The sequence below is a fragment of the Ophidiomyces ophidiicola genome (genome assembly GCF_022830035.1).
Source record: "Ophidiomyces ophidiicola strain CBS 122913 chromosome Unknown scaffold_11, whole genome shotgun sequence".
Classification (NCBI taxonomy): Eukaryota; Fungi; Ascomycota; class Eurotiomycetes; order Onygenales; family Onygenaceae; genus Ophidiomyces; species Ophidiomyces ophidiicola.
Window position 1 is genome coordinate 302,353 of NW_026054651.1, and position 12,897 is coordinate 315,249.

The 12,897-nt window shown below is 49.9% G+C and overlaps 4 protein-coding genes across 4 annotated transcripts; 3 read left to right on the forward strand and 1 right to left on the reverse strand.

Moving 5' to 3' along the window:
• Nucleotides 1-2,539: 2,539 nt before the first annotated feature.
• LOZ57_003386 (uncharacterized protein) lies at nt 2,540-4,324 on the forward strand (the record flags this gene model as incomplete). The annotated part of the gene is made up of 2 exons (XM_049252435.1): nt 2,540-2,895; nt 2,989-4,324. 2 exons carry the CDS (start codon nt 2,540-2,542, stop codon nt 4,322-4,324), a joined length of 1,692 nt encoding a protein of 563 aa, XP_049108609.1.
• A 3,174-nt stretch (nt 4,325-7,498) lies between these two features.
• LOZ57_003387 (uncharacterized protein) lies at nt 7,499-8,604 on the reverse strand (the record flags this gene model as incomplete). The annotated part of the gene is made up of 4 exons (XM_049252436.1): nt 7,499-7,747; nt 7,804-7,860; nt 7,919-8,445; nt 8,505-8,604. 4 exons carry the CDS (start codon nt 8,602-8,604, stop codon nt 7,499-7,501), a joined length of 933 nt encoding a protein of 310 aa, XP_049108610.1.
• Nucleotides 8,605-9,287: 683 nt separating this feature from the next.
• LOZ57_003388 (uncharacterized protein) lies at nt 9,288-9,814 on the forward strand (the record flags this gene model as incomplete). The annotated part of the gene is made up of 2 exons (XM_049252437.1): nt 9,288-9,380; nt 9,425-9,814. 2 exons carry the CDS (start codon nt 9,288-9,290, stop codon nt 9,812-9,814), a joined length of 483 nt encoding a protein of 160 aa, XP_049108611.1.
• Nucleotides 9,815-10,890: 1,076 nt separating this feature from the next.
• Nucleotides 10,891-12,859, forward strand: LOZ57_003389 (uncharacterized protein; the record flags this gene model as incomplete). The annotated part of the gene is made up of 5 exons (XM_049252438.1): nt 10,891-10,924; nt 10,990-11,256; nt 11,337-11,668; nt 11,736-11,838; nt 11,895-12,859. The coding sequence occupies 5 exons, from the start codon at nt 10,891-10,893 to the stop codon at nt 12,857-12,859; spliced, it is 1,701 nt and encodes a 566-aa protein (XP_049108612.1).
• Nucleotides 12,860-12,897: the final 38 nt, after the last annotated feature.

A 12,897-nucleotide genomic window follows, 5' to 3' on the forward strand; every position in this document is an offset into this window, starting at 1 on the left:
TAGACGCCGTCCATGGAGCAGCAGGGAAGCGATCGACAGGATGAATACGGAGAATTTTTAAACGACTGAATGGTCAGCCGATTTCCAACGCAGCCGAGAGGTAAAAGGAAAGGGGGGTGGGAGAAACAGGTCGTTCCAGGAGTTCGACATAAATATGGTGGCGCCGAAGTTACTGTGATATACGGGGCCCCCAATGGCCGCAAAGGTCGTGTGGTGCGGCCATCCCGGGCGCACGGCATCGAGACACGTACGATATGTATCTCTGTCTGTCCACATAGGCGGTGCATGTGGCCGAGAAAGGCTGCCGTCGTCGTGTTCGACGGACGATGAGACAGCCGGTCACGCTGTCCTCCTTTACTATGTTGGCTGGTGAGACTGGCGGGCGCCCGGCGGGTTCAATTTACTTCGACGGGGAAGAGGCACTATAAACGAGGAGAAGGGGGATCCCTGGCAATATTTGGCGTTTTTAAGTGTTGGATCTCAAGGCTTCTTTTTTGCCTTTCCTGCGGGCAGCTTCCCTTCCCCCCGGCCAGCTCAGGAGTACGTAGTTACGTCTTGACCTGCGACTGGCGGTCAGTGTGTTCGTCGCTATGCTCATGCGGTGTGAGACGATTGGGCGACGCCGGAATCGTCGAGGAGAGATAGTTAGCTAAATGACGGGGGCTCGGAAGCACATGCTCGACAGGTCACCTTGGGCGGCGCACAGGCAGTCCGACCGTCCGCCGCCCAAGACAACGCGGGCGTTCTCCATGCTGGGGGGGGGAGACCGGCGCGGGGCCGGTCTGGCAGCTCCTCGATCCGTTCTCCGTACTAAGTAGGCGTAGCAGAGTGAATCGGAGTCGCGCTTCGCTGCACAGACACCGGTCAGCAGGAACGGCGAGTTTCTGGCAGAGACGGTCGAAGTTTAAGTACTAGGTAGCTTGTTATCATGAGGGCGCGATAAGCAAGCCCAGACGGGATCGAATGGCGGAGGCTGGGCGGGTTATCTTTTTGTCTTTTATCTTTTTCTTGATTCTGCGGTTTGGGACAAGCAACCAAGCGGCGAACTGGGCCGGGCAGGGTTGGTCGAGGGGGCTCGTGACTGGCACCGCCGATAAGAAGCGCGAAATAGAGTAATAATAATATGTCATCATCAGCATAGAAATAAGACGAGGAAGAAGACACCGCGGGCAGCGCCGAAGCGTGTCGAGCGTGGGGGGTGGCGAACGAGCTGGCCGGCCCAAGCGCGATATGCAGAACAGACGGCCGTGCAGGCGGCGGACAGCCCGTACACGGGGCAGGCACCGCAGGCACAGCCGGGACACCGCCGCGTGGCACGTGGACTTAGGTAAGCGGCCGGCGCCCAGGCGGTACGCGCAGTACACGCCCGTGACACCGCATTGGCGTGTGCCCCCGCACGCGTGGCCTGGCGCCAATCACACGCCGCGGCTGCCCGGACGTCCTGGCAGGCCGGCCAATCAGCGCCGCCGTACCCCCGCCAAGGGGCCAACGGCGCGCTGCCAGTGGAGCCCCAGTGATCGGCGTGTCTGGCGCTAGGCCGCTCTGGGCTGTTCTGTACCGTACGGCGTGTGTACCGGCTAAACAGCCTCGCAGCGCCCGCCCGAGGACCGCCCGCCGCCTCTCCGCTCGACTGCGACGGGCCTGCGCTCGCTCGCTCGCTCGCTCGTCTGCTCGGTCTCCGCCGTATTACTATCGTTCTCTGCTTTCTCTGCTTTCATCACGCTCGTTGTGCTCTCGTCGCGCTCGCTGCGCGCCTCTCGCGACGCCACACAGGAACAGCGCGCATACGCCATCCTCCTGCGGCTGAGCCGGGCGTTTCGTCCCATCCGGCCCATCCTCCAGGTTTTAGCGTGGCTGCGTGCCCCAGATTATTGACTGCGACTAACGGCCGCTGGGAGCATGATACGGCTGGCATGGTCCTTATTATTGCCCATGGTCCTCGCTGTCATTTCCGCCAATCGACGCCGATGTTTGCTCCACCTCTAAAACGTTCAAATACAATCCCTGGCCCGGCGTTGAAATACGGAGTCGCTCCATCTTCTGCCCCGGACTGTTGGCTGCGTGCGCTACATTTCCCGCCCGTCAAAGGTCACCACCACCACCGCCGCTGACTCCTCGTCCACTCTCTTCCTGCCTTCTTCTTCCTCTCGCTCTCTATCTTTCTGCGTCGCTCGCTCGCGAACCTGTTCCCTCGCCGTCTCCCTATACATACATTCGCACGGGGCTGGCCGACAGCGCCTCCCTTCCACCCGGCCGATACCGCTCAGCATTGCAACCCCCCCAGCGTCATTAATGGATTTGCCATTCAGCCTCGCTCGCCGACAATAATAACTACACTTGTTCATCTCAAAATCGCCCTCAGAAGGGCCCCCAACCAGGACGAAACGGTCCGGATGTTAAATCCGCCCGGTCATAAAGAGCGCTGGAGACACCCGAATGTTGTCTATGATGAATACTCGTGTTACGTGACTGCTGCTTGCTGGACTGAAGATACCCGTTTCTACCCCCCTGGCCCCTCCGCGGAGGCGGTTCAGCGGCCATGGACGCCTTCGCGACGACCCTCGCGGCGCGCTTCTACTCCTCCGCCCCTGCGGCCCAGACCAAGATGCAGACCAACCCGACCCTGCTGGTGAGTTGGTGGGCGACGGGGTTCTCCCTGGCCATCATCTTCGTGCGGCTCTTCGGCAGATATATCCGCACCGAACGACTCTTCGCGGAAGATTGGGTGATGGCGTTGAGTATCCTGCCGCTGCTGATCCGTATGGGCTTCGTGCATGTCGTGCTGCTCTGGGGCACCAATAATGCTGTGACGACTGGGCTGTCGGATGAAGATCTGTACCGTCGGGAGATTGGGAGCAAAATGGTGATTGGAGCGCGCATTTTCTATGCGTTGTTGTAAGACCACCTTCGCAGAAGAACCTTTTGTTTTTTTCTTCCTTTTTTGTTCCTCTGTTCTGTACTCGGCTGGCTGACATGCTTCCATCGCAGCATCTGGACAGCTAAATTCACTGTCACTTCGTTCTTCAAACGCCTCATCGCCCAGATCTGGAGACGCTCCTTTCAACATGTCCTCCTTGTCATCCGCTACTATCTGGCCTTCTCCTTTCTGGCCGTCCTGATTGCTATCTTTACCGAATGTCAGCCGTTCTACCATTACTGGCAGGTCGTGCCTGATCCTGGGCCCCAGTGTCGCCAGAGCTATGCTCAGCTGATCACTATGGGCGCCTGTGCCGTGATGGCCGATCTGCTGCTGGTCGCCTTTCCCATCCCGATTATCTATCTCTCGGCGATGCCGACCAAGCGCAAAGTTTCACTGACACTGCTCTTCGGCCTATCCTTGATCCTGGTCGCTATAACCTGCTACCGCGTTACGTCTGTAATATCCCGCCAAGGATCGCAGCAGTACCGCTCTCTGATCGCTTCGCTTGAAATTCTTGCTGCGTCGGCTGTTTCGAATGCCATCGTGATTGGCTCCTTTGTTCGAGACCGCGGGCTGAAAAAGCAAAAATTCAAAGCCGGGTCCCTGAGCGAGAGCATCGAGCAGTCGTCGTCGCGCCGCGCGACTATCACGCACCATCATTGGGGCAGCGACGCCGACCTGGTGGGCGATCTGGGCATCCGCCTGGACCCCGAACTGCGCTCCCCCAGCTACCAGAAGATCCGCCCGGCGCCCATGGCTCTGCCGTCCGCCCATCTGGCCAAGCGCGGGTCGATCGATCCAAACTGGCAATTCTCTTTCTCCAAGTCTACTGCCGATGACGATCGTACGTCCGCTTCTGATAGCCTGGGTGGTCTGAAGGTGCATCCTCACGAGTATATAGAAACCAATTTCCATCCGTCTCCGAAAGACGCCACCATGCCCCCGCCGTCCTATCTCTCGCTGTCCAAGGTCTCTCTGAACGACGTTGGCGGCCTCCTCGACCCTCCCTCGCCCACAGACCTGACCTGCAACTACCCACCCTCATCTCACCCCTATATGAACTCCCACGACCAACGCGGCCGCTCTAACCCCGTAAACGGCCTCATCTCACCCTCCCCCACGTACGCCGGCTCCTCTCAGTCCTCACTCAGTCGCACGCCCACGCACAACGTGCGAAATTTCTCTCGTCCATCCACCGCCCATTTCGCCGGTCGCGTCAACAGCGCTGACACTTCTTCAAACCCGCCTAGCCCCACTGACACCCGCCAATGGAGCGCGCGGGAGCCGAATCGCTCACCGGACTCCGACAATATGCCGGAACTGCAGGATCTGGGAGGCCTGTTGAGGAGAGATAACGACCTTGAGCGTAACGACCACCCACCTCCACGGCCACCTACTACTTAGATTTGAACCTCGGCCCCGCTGCAAATACTTTATTTACCTAAGCCAGAAACACTGGTTACCAATAATAATTATTACTCAATTCGGCCAGCTGGCACGAAGAGTACGACCGATTTAACGTGTTTACGTATTCACTTTGTCTCACAATGTGGGCTTTGGCGACGGTGTTGGAGGCCTGGTTTCCATTTTCCGTCGTCTGTATCATTACGGGGAGTTTTTGACTGATTTATCCATTTTTCCTTCCTTTTCTTTTTTTTCGCACCAAGCGGATCTTACGCCCCTTTGCTTCGTTGTCGATACTCATGCCTTATATTGGCTCTTTTGGGGGCTCTCCAAAGAGAGCTTGTACCTACATGCATTTTGGAGATGGGAAATACCCGCTTACATTGTGAGGGACATGGATTCTTTTTTACAATTCCCCTGTACTCCTTGGTGCTGGGCTAATGGCGGCGTTTTGGATCAAGGAGTTTTGTTTCTGGGCCGATGCTATGATAGAGCGTTGGTGTTAAGAGGCTCCCATGGCATGGCGTTTTATAACCCTTTTGTTTTATTTTTCTATCATCTTAAGTAGATACCTTACCTATAGTTGGACATAGAAGTCTAATGATACCCAATTTAAAGAAAGCAAGCGTGGTTCAGACTATGTAACTAGACCCAATTATTCGTTTCGCAGGCGTGAGAGCAGAGCGACTGCTATCTTGGCTAGTTACCTAGAATCACGGACTCCTCTGGTGTGCCGAAGAATAATGCCTGTTCTTCAACATTTGACAAGCTCCACCAACCCGCAGCACCAGCAGTGATTCGCGCGTCGTTGCCGTCAGAACTTGCATTCGGGCATGGGTTAGCGCCCACATCACATGCTCTTCCAGTCCAAACACCTTGAGATGCGACAAATACCGAATGTGGTGGTTGGTGCGTGGGGAACTCGGTGATGTGCGCCTGAACCGGATGCCCTAACGCAGCGCCATATCAACACCCATATGTACCTAGTGTCCCGCCCGCCGTGCAGCATGGCAACAGCGATCAATATTATTATTAAAGAAAACTTGATTCTTTCGTTGCATATGTACAGAATACTACTACTCTGTACATCCTTCCTACTGCATGCTTTAAAAATTTTTGGATATCCACTCGTGATTCCAAAGCTCTTCCACCAGTCTCTAGCTATCATCCTCCGCATCAATCTTAAAAGACCACCCTATCATCTCCGCCAAGCTTGGATTCCGTTTCCGCCAGCGGAAATTCGACATTGTGTGCGGTGTGGAGTTCGCCTACAACAGAGTCAAAATATCTTTGAGCAGTACGGAGCAGTGGGCAATCGAATTGGCAGCTGCCAAGTGGGGGGAGGTTGGGGCCCTCCGTACCCGTATCTGAGAGGAATTTGCGGGTTGCTAGCTTCGCACGGGACAGAAGGCTGGGCTGTGGGGGGGGTGCCAAAAGACCTATCACCTCGGCGATGTGGGTTCGGTCGTCGGTAGATCTAAGGGCCTGGGTCTGCCTGCCCGGTGAACCAGGTGTTGCTTCGTGAAAATGTCCCAAACATGAAAGACTGGTTACCTAACTAATTGTTTATAGAGGGGATTTTTCTTCGTTGGAATATTATGGAGGAGAAGGCCATGCATCGTACTATGCAGATTGCAGGCAACACTTCGGATACCAACGCTATAACTACATTCATTTCCAGCTCGATAGGTGTTCGGTTTAATGTCTTCCGAGTAGCCCTGACAACCAAGCACAGCTGAGCCGAAACCACATACATAGAATAGGGGCATCCCGTTCCTTGGGCGTTTGCAGTTTACGGGACACACAGATCGTCCTTCCGTCGTCCAACTAGCCCTTTTGTTGGACAATAATAATAATGGTCCAGAAGCTCGTTCTCCTTCAGATACGGAGTAGCTAAAAGCAAAATCGTCGGTGATGCCCAGCATGACGCCATCTACCCTAATACCCGGTGGGGCGCATCCATATGTAAATGAATGGAGCCGTGCGAGGCAAAACAATTTCAGAGCTGGTGACTACTGCGTACCGGTGTGTATGATATGGCATTTTGTGTCTAGATCCGGTGAAGGAAGTCTTCATATTTTGGATTGCAGCGTACGGAGTAGAAAGCTCAAAACGCTCTCCCACAGCAGGGGGCGCATAAGGCATCAATGCTTGTCTTCAGCCCCATGTACATAAATTCATCAAATGCATGCTTCATGTAACAATTTGACATCATGGCAGCCGGGATGCCGTTGGGGAGGCATACTGCATGAATATAGGTGCTGAGTCCATCATCGACTTACCCCCCCGTCAATGGAAAATTGATAGCAATTTTGCGTGCGGCACAGTAGCGACACCCTAATTTTCCAGCCATTTCTACAGATCTCTCTCATGTCCCGTGCAAGCCACACTATCAAACTGACTCCCACCTCTAATTTCCCTATAATTTGATATAATTTCTCCAGACGGGAACATAACCAGGAACAAGTCTCTTCTTCGATCTTCTGGCTCGCACGTATTTGGGCTGAGGAAGTTGAGTCTAATTTTCGGTAATCACCGCCAACGCGAGGGTAGCATAGTTACATTGGAATAGGATTTAACTATAATTGAGAAATCGACCCAACTGAGTATATCTCGCTATTACTCCTATTATTCTGTACATATCTTGCACCGTCGCCTCGCGATCGGGTTCCATACAAACCTTGCAAACAAAACAAACGGCAACTAAAGCGACTGGTCCAATCACAGGCCACAGACGCTGCCCCTTCTTTAACTAAGCCAATCAGTACTGTCCCGTTCCGCCGCATTTCAATTCTGTCATTATTAACGAGCTCATCTGCATGTTCTCCGTACGGAATATGCACAGCTATTTTGGGCTGCAGATGGTAACAAGCGCGAACGCCAGCTAGTTACGTCATAGGTAACTTACTATGCATGTGCATACACAACGACGTTGATCCACATCCAGATGCACATTTATGTGGACGGATGACTCGCCTTGCATCCGCTCAACATTCCACTCGGAACTTGAATAGGAGAACAGATCTCGAAAACAGATTGCTTCAACTGATTTTTATAATCAGTGGTTCTTTATTTCACGAATGTCCCACAGGCTACTGCTGTTCGATCCCTAGTGATCCCGAGATACCCCTCGCCTAAATGCCACCCTGGCGTAATCCTGGTTGGCAGGAAGAGCTATATCTTTGAGGTTCGGCGCAATTCGGTACTATCCAAACGCATACCTTCATCGTCATGTTCTGCAACTCTTAAATCTGGTAGCTGAGCCGGCATAATCCGGCGTGGATTTGCTCCAGGCACGACGCTATATTTTGAGAAATCAGTAATACCCTTCTTGCGAAGGAAATCTTCATCTAGCTCGAGGCAGCCGTTGACCTCTTCTGCAGGCGACCTAAGCATGGCCAAGATCGAATCGGAGAAGATAGTCTACGATCCTGATGAGTTCACCCACATCTTGGAATAGTGCGAGACGGAAGGCCTACAGCTTTTCTGAGGTCTTGTATATAGCTTGGATCTGGAGTCGCTGCTGATTGGATTGCCTAGTTTATTGGGGATCAAAGTCATACTCCTAATAGAATCGGGTATACGAGGGCTTACAGCGGCAGGCCAGATGCTTGTAATAGCCATTTGTTGTTTGCCCTCTCTTATCCAATCCATAGCAAGTCCTTTAGTCAAAACGGACATTCCAACTTTTCCCATTGCATATGCAGTTTTTCCTCGAAAAAATCTTGAATATATAGGCGGGCTAACCACGATAATACGAGCCTTCCAGCCATTGTTTTGAAAATGCGGTATGGCGGCCTGAACAGTGGCATATAGGCCCTCCACATTCACCTGTTGCATAAGCAAGAAACGTTTCATAGGTGTATTTTCCACCGATGCCCACCATATTGCGCCTGAATTGTAAACAATGACATCTAAACGGCCATATATTCCGATAGTCGAGTCGACCATGCGTTTCACGCTAGCAGGGTCTCTAACATCGACTTGTATGGCGCTGGCTTCTCCGCCATTTTCTCGAATTTCACGTTGTACGGTGGTGATTGTAGATTCTGACGAGTTTGGGTCCGGTGGAAAGGGAGATCCTTGCGGTACAGTTGATATGCTCTTAGCAGCCACAACCACTTTATATCAATTAGCCTTGAATGGGATTTCTTCGAATTAAAAAGCCAGACATAAATACATCTATACCCATTGTTTGCCAAATCTATCGCCACCTGTCTTCCTATGCCGCGAGATGCGCCAACAACTAAAGCAACTGGCCTCGAGTCGGTTGTAGCCATGTTGTCAGTATAGTCTTAAGCTTCGCATGAAATGAAAAGACAAATAATTATCGAGCCGCTCAGAGCCTCAATGCGTACTCTATAGTTGAGCGGTCGCAGGCCGAAAGCGTGTGTGGGGAAGTGAGAATTGCCTCGGCTTTTCACCAGGGACAAGACTTTGGGAATGTAAATCTAAAAATACCAGGGTTAAAACGCAATGACGCAGAGGAAGTCCGAAATACTTAACATCAAGTTGCTCCTTTTTGATGGTCTAAGTTGTTATCCATTAGCTGTGATTGACAAAATTGCAAAAATATGACAGAAAAGAAGATTGAATGCTATATTGACTGTGGTAAGTTTATGCTACCAGGAAAAGCTGTATCAGGCAGGTAGTAATGCTATTCAGTGTCACCCTTCAGTTTTTTCGCCTTATCATATCTGCGCCAGAATAAAAAAGTGCTAGCTGAGTCTGGCGTATCCGTCGAGTAAATTTCCTATACTTTACAGTATAACCATTTGGAACTTGTGTTGATGCTTAGCTGTTAAGGTTCATCCCTGTTTTCTTAGGTGGAATAAACGTGGGCAGTGGTGAGTCCTGTGGACGTTGATAGATCGATATGTTCCATTGAAGCATTTGCTTTTAACACATGTGTAAGGGAACAAGCCGCCATGGACACTGCCGGCCAAAGCGGTATATTCCAATTATGACGGTCCAAGAGCCCAAAGATATTTTGGAAAAAGCTTTCAGATTCCATCTTTCTTCCCAATCCTTTCACTTCTGGTATGTCAAGACCAAAGTACATGTCCGTCTTCATTGGATTTGTATTAACTGCCATGGAAGCCTCAACGATGCCTTGTTTATGCAAAGAAACAATACCCTGAGAAGTTCGAGAACTTCTTCGAGTCATGTTTTGAGACGATGTGGACTGGGCAACTCGATATCTCGAAGCCTGAGAATTTGCTAGTTGCAGCAAGAAAGGTATTCGACGATACGCAGGCAAAGGAGGTCGTACAGGGCGGCAACGACCCTGAAATTAAGAAAGCCCTTACTGATAACACCGAGTACGCTGTTAAAGAGCTTGGAGCATTTGGTTGTCCTTGGTTCTGGGTACATGATGGAAAAGGTAATGCCGAGCCTTTCTTTGGGAGCGATCGGTTCCATTTTATGTGGGATTATCTCGACATACCCCATCGAGACTTAGAGCTCGTGGCCCGTTCCTCAAAGATCTAGTAGCTGTAGATATTTTTTGTTATTTGTCACAATTCTTTATGATACCATCATTAAGTTTATGTTCTTGCGGGTGGAGTCTAAAGCACTGCCCCTATAGACACACTTAATTGCCGTAGCGCATAGTTTTCTTGAAGGTGAAATGCTGTAAAGAATGTGCTTTCGAAATGGCAAGCTGTCGGCTACATATATAGCGTTTTGTGTATGCATTGCTTTTCAAGAATTGGAAGGAAACAATATGGCGCTCGAGGCTGTTGGAAAACACCCCGGAGTATAATTAATGATTCAAAATAGGCATCCTATGGGGTGTCATATGCGATATTCTTTCAGATACATATGCGTATGTCAGGTGTGGTGTTTAGCCGATTTTTCACTTTGGAGTGCGAAGTCAACAAAAGGAACATGTGGGGAAACGTTGATCCTCCATCTCCCTCCATACCAGAGACAACTCACCAACGGACAAACAGGTTAAATCTCTTTTTAATCAGAAATCAAATAGATTTTGATATCTGTGTGTTTATGAATGACACTATATATAAACCCGCCTGAAGACCCAATGAGAGACAATTTACTCGTCCATCAACCGAAATACTATTTTTTAGCCTTCAATCGAAATCGAAAACTACCGCTAGCTTTTTGAATTTCTTTGCCGGGAGCCAAAACGTTACTCCGATAACTCAAGAATTGCCCTGCCGAGATCCGACGTTGGTCGTGAGGGGGAGCAATAACAGAGCCACCTTCTTTGCAGTCAACCAAGGGGAACTGCCCGCACAGCCGTGCAACATGGTTTTACCTGAGGAATGGCGTACCAATGATCTGAAGTCTGTTGCATTTGTGCCTCTTACCCTTGTGTTATTATTCGATGCTATTGGCTCCCCGCTCCACTCGAAGCCCGACAGCTAGATCCATGTTGAAGCTTTTGCGGGGCTCATAGCAACTGCTATACCCGAAATATACTATAAAACAGTTGCAGGATATTGAACACTGATTTCAGTATTATTGGCAGTGGTTTTTATCAGCTTCGCTTCAGATTTAGTTTTTTTCTCTTAGCAGAGTTAATATCCACACTACAGTCAAGAATGGTTTTCAAGTCCCTGAATCCGCACCTTGATAGTAAGGCGCCTAGTTTTGTGACACGAGATGGTTATGGGCCTGCTGACAATGCATATCTACTATAGTCCCAGCGGATATCACCGTTTGGGACTGGCTCTTTGATCCCTATTCTCCTTATTGTCCGCTATCTAAGTTTCCCGGGTCTGAGATTGCCGGATACACTAATGCCACAACGAGGGAGCGGATTAGTTTTGCTCAAGTGAAGGAGTACACCACTTTGTTATCCACCGCTCTGGTAAAAATGTTCGACCTACAAGAGGGCGAAACAGTCGCACTGTTTAGCCAAAACACAATATGGTATCCAGTTGCCATGCTAGGAACTATCAGAGCAGGTTCGTTAGCCTTTACCATGACTCATTAATAGTATAATTCAAACATGTTACAATTCACTTATAACGTTTGATTTCTCTAGGTGGAGTCGTCTCTGGCGCTTCTCCGGCATACAATGTGGAAGAAATGACATATGCTCTCGAAACAGCCCAGGCCAAAATCTTGATGACTATGCCGGCGTCAATGAAGGTAGCTGTGGAGGCTGCTAAAAATGCTGGCATCCCACAAAATAGGATCCTCCTACTCGAGGGCGAGGTAGAAGGCTATACAACAATGAAACAGCTTTTAGATATAGGGAGGAGTTTTGGCCCCGAAGGACAAACAAATCCATTCAGAATTCTCTCTGGAAAGAAAAATAAAGACGTCTGTGGGTTTCTGAGCTTCAGCAGTGGCACAACTGGGTTACCTAAAGCGGTATATTCTCCTATTCTTGTTTATTGTTAATTAGTTCTGGTGATTAATAATGAATCTCTTGGGTTAGGTTATGATTTCCCATCAAAATGTGATTGCCCAGTGTCTGCAGGTTCAACAAGTAACTCCTGAGACACATAAAAAGATCCTCGCAGTTTTACCTTTGTTCCATAGTAAGCCGGATCTCCTACTATCCACAAAAACTGAGCAGAACTGATTTCAAGGGAAGTTACTGGGCTAGTCCACCAACTTCATTTGCCTATTCTCCTGAATGCTGAAATTTATATGCTACCGTCCTTCACCATGGAGGCCATGCTTGATGCTGTTTCCACGTTTAAAATCAAAGAACTACTGCTTGTACCACCTATTCTAATTCGGATGGTTCGTGATCCAATTGTCAATCAGTATGATTTGTCACATGTCGAGCGATTCTCATCAGGCGCTGCTCCTTTAAGTGCAGAGATCCTATCACTTCTAGAGAAAATGTTCCCCGGAACAGGATTTAAACAAGGGTATGGTATGACCGAGTCTTGCAGTTGTATCACGACGCATCCGCTTGGAAAAATGGGTTACAAGTATGCTTTCCGAGTCGGAACTATCGTTGCCAACACGGAGGTAAAGATTATTGACCCTGATACGGGTGCAGAGCTAGGGCATAATCAGCCAGGAGAAATTCTCGCACGTGGGCCCCAAGTAGTAATGGGGTACTTGAACAACCCTAAGGCTACACGCGAAACATTCGATGAAGATGGCTGGTTACACACTGGAGATGTGGGCAAGATCGACGAGGAGGGTTTCATTACTATCACTGACCGTATCAAGGAAATGATTAAAGTTAAAGGTATTGGTGTTGCACCAGCTGAGTTAGAGGATTTGCTCTTGGGCCATCCCCATGTTGAGGATGCTGCCGTCCTTGCGGTATCGGATGACTATTCTGGCGAAAAGCCCAAGGCTTATGTGGTACTAAAACCTGAACAAAGGGGTAACAATATTCAGGCGATTGGTAAAGACCTCATCCAATATGTCCAAGAGAGGAAGGTGAGGCACAAGTGGCTTGTGGAAGTAGAATTCACCGATGAGATTCCGAAAAGTGCAAGTGGCAAGATTTTGAGAAGAGTGTTAAGAGACCTGCAAAGAAAAGGTGAGAAAAAAGGGGCTGTGGTGAGGGATAAAGGCAGAGCAACAAAGCTGTAGCTATTTTTTGATTGAAGTACAATTGATAGTACACATCA